The sequence below is a fragment of the Sinocyclocheilus anshuiensis genome, unplaced genomic scaffold (genome assembly GCF_001515605.1).
Source record: "Sinocyclocheilus anshuiensis isolate Anshui unplaced genomic scaffold, SAMN03320099.WGS_v1.1 scaffold1079, whole genome shotgun sequence".
Lineage (NCBI taxonomy): Eukaryota > Metazoa > Chordata > Actinopteri > Cypriniformes > Cyprinidae > Sinocyclocheilus > Sinocyclocheilus anshuiensis.
The window spans coordinates 2,798,113-2,800,003 of record NW_015548207.1 but is presented as its reverse complement, the minus strand read 5'-3'; the positions used below and the strand labels follow the sequence as shown (position 1 = coordinate 2,800,003).

General features: G+C 35.0%; 1 protein-coding gene across 1 annotated transcript in view; it reads right to left on the bottom strand.

The window, feature by feature from the left end:
- Positions 1-1,891, bottom strand: part of LOC107653641 (oxysterol-binding protein-related protein 1-like) — a 20,955-nt gene that overhangs the window by 12,188 nt on the left and 6,876 nt on the right. The window contains exons 14-16 of the mRNA XM_016440415.1: positions 1,503-1,584; positions 1,300-1,406; positions 789-951 (exon numbers count right to left, since the gene is read on the bottom strand). Coding sequence (XP_016295901.1) covers positions 789-951; positions 1,300-1,406; positions 1,503-1,584 — 352 coding nt within the window. The remainder of the gene's footprint in view (positions 1-788; positions 952-1,299; positions 1,407-1,502; positions 1,585-1,891) is intronic.

The window sequence follows — 1,891 nt, the reverse complement described above, 5'->3', positions numbered from 1 at the left end:
AACATTTATTATTTAATAATAATAAATAAATAAATAAAATTCTGTATGATACTTGGCCAAATTATTCAATGTAATTATTTAAAGTATTCTGAGGTGATTGTCAATAATTATTTCTAAATGTTATGGCTGATATTAAAATATTGTACACTTTACACAACTTAAAAACATACATACGTTTATGTTTACTTATTATAAACTTATCATGCATTTAAGTTCATTTAGCCACCACAACATTATAATGTACAGTAAGAAAAATTCATTTTGAGATTTGTGAAAGACTAAATGTTACAACAGTGTTATTAATTTATTTGTGTTTTTAAAGATTCATTTTAAGTGAGTGTTCGATGACAGAAAAAGTACACTACTGTTCAAACGTCTGAGGCAAGTCTAATGCTCACATTTATTTGGTCAAAAATACAGTAAAAACAATAATATTGTAAAATATTATTACAATTCAACAGAACTGTTTTCTATTTGAATATATTTTAAAATGTAATTTATTTCTGTGACACAAAGCTGAATTTTCAGCATCATGACTCCAGTCTTCAGTGTGATCTGAATGATCTTCCAGAAATCATTCTAATATGCCGATTTGCTGGTCAAGAAACATTTCTTATTACTAATGTTGAAAACAGTTGTCCTGCTAAATAATTTTGTGGAAATGACACATTTTTTTTCAGGACTGTTTGATGAATAGAAAGTTCAAAATGACCTTTGTAACATTATAAATGTCTTTACTGTCACAGTAAGTGTTTGAATGGTTGGCTGTTACTCTCAAGCATACGAACCAGACAGAGCGTCGTGGAACTCGTCTTCGCTGAGGACGCTGCGGGGCGACGAGCCTTTAACCACCGACTGCTCCAGCTCATGATGTTCCGTGGCCAGTGTCTGCAGAGCCTCCGACAGGATTTTATTCTTCTCCAGCTCCTGCTCCAGTTTCAAACTGCGTGCCTGGAAAAACACAGGCACACTTTAAAATTCACTATACAAAATGTTTTATACTTTCAGTGTATTTGTGATCATTAACAATGACTTTACCTGCTGTTTTTTTCTTTTTTAAAAGTTATTTTTGGGGTTTTAGCCTCTTTATTTGACAAATATAGGGAATGGGGACATAAAATTGTTAGAAGGGGTGATCATGTTGCATCCGAATTCAAACCTGTGTAGTCCAAGTAAGTACCATGAATTCAACACATGCATTAACCACTGTGCCAAGGCTCCGTTTTCAAGCAGGCGCTTATAATAACCTCCTGAAGTAGCTTCATAGCAATGGATGTGTGCAATGAAATAGGTACATACTCCTTCCTGTTTGGAAAACAGCCCCAGACACTGGTGCAGTGAGGAGCAGGTTTCACTGGAGGCTTCACAGACCTCCTTCAGCTTCGGAACGACTGCTGCAGGGACTCCTGGCAAGAATATAAAAATGCACTGCGGCTTTAAAAATCCAGATCTGCATATTTGGTTTCGGCCAATCAGATGCAGCGGATGATTAAAGGTCTTACGTTCCGCCAGGCCATCTTCTTTCACCATGGACAGGAGGGCCAACACCTCCGTCTCCAGTTTCTGATGGCACACCTCAGCCCGCTGCCACACAAAAGAGGAATAAGAAAACAAAAAGAAATAAAAAAAGGATATTGTGAAAGAGAAATGCTAGGACTCTAAGAAAGGGTCGGGGTTAGTCAACTTTACTACGTCCTGTGGTTAGAGCGAAAAGGGAAGTCAGAACTCATTTTTCTTTTGAATTGCAATATGAGCATGAGACGCATCATAACACTGTCTATTTATAGTTCATTTTTATGGTGAATAAAAAGTTAATTAATTATTTTATTAATTTAATATAATTAAAAATGTTTGTCATAAAATAAAATAAATAATTTAAACTTTAATTTAT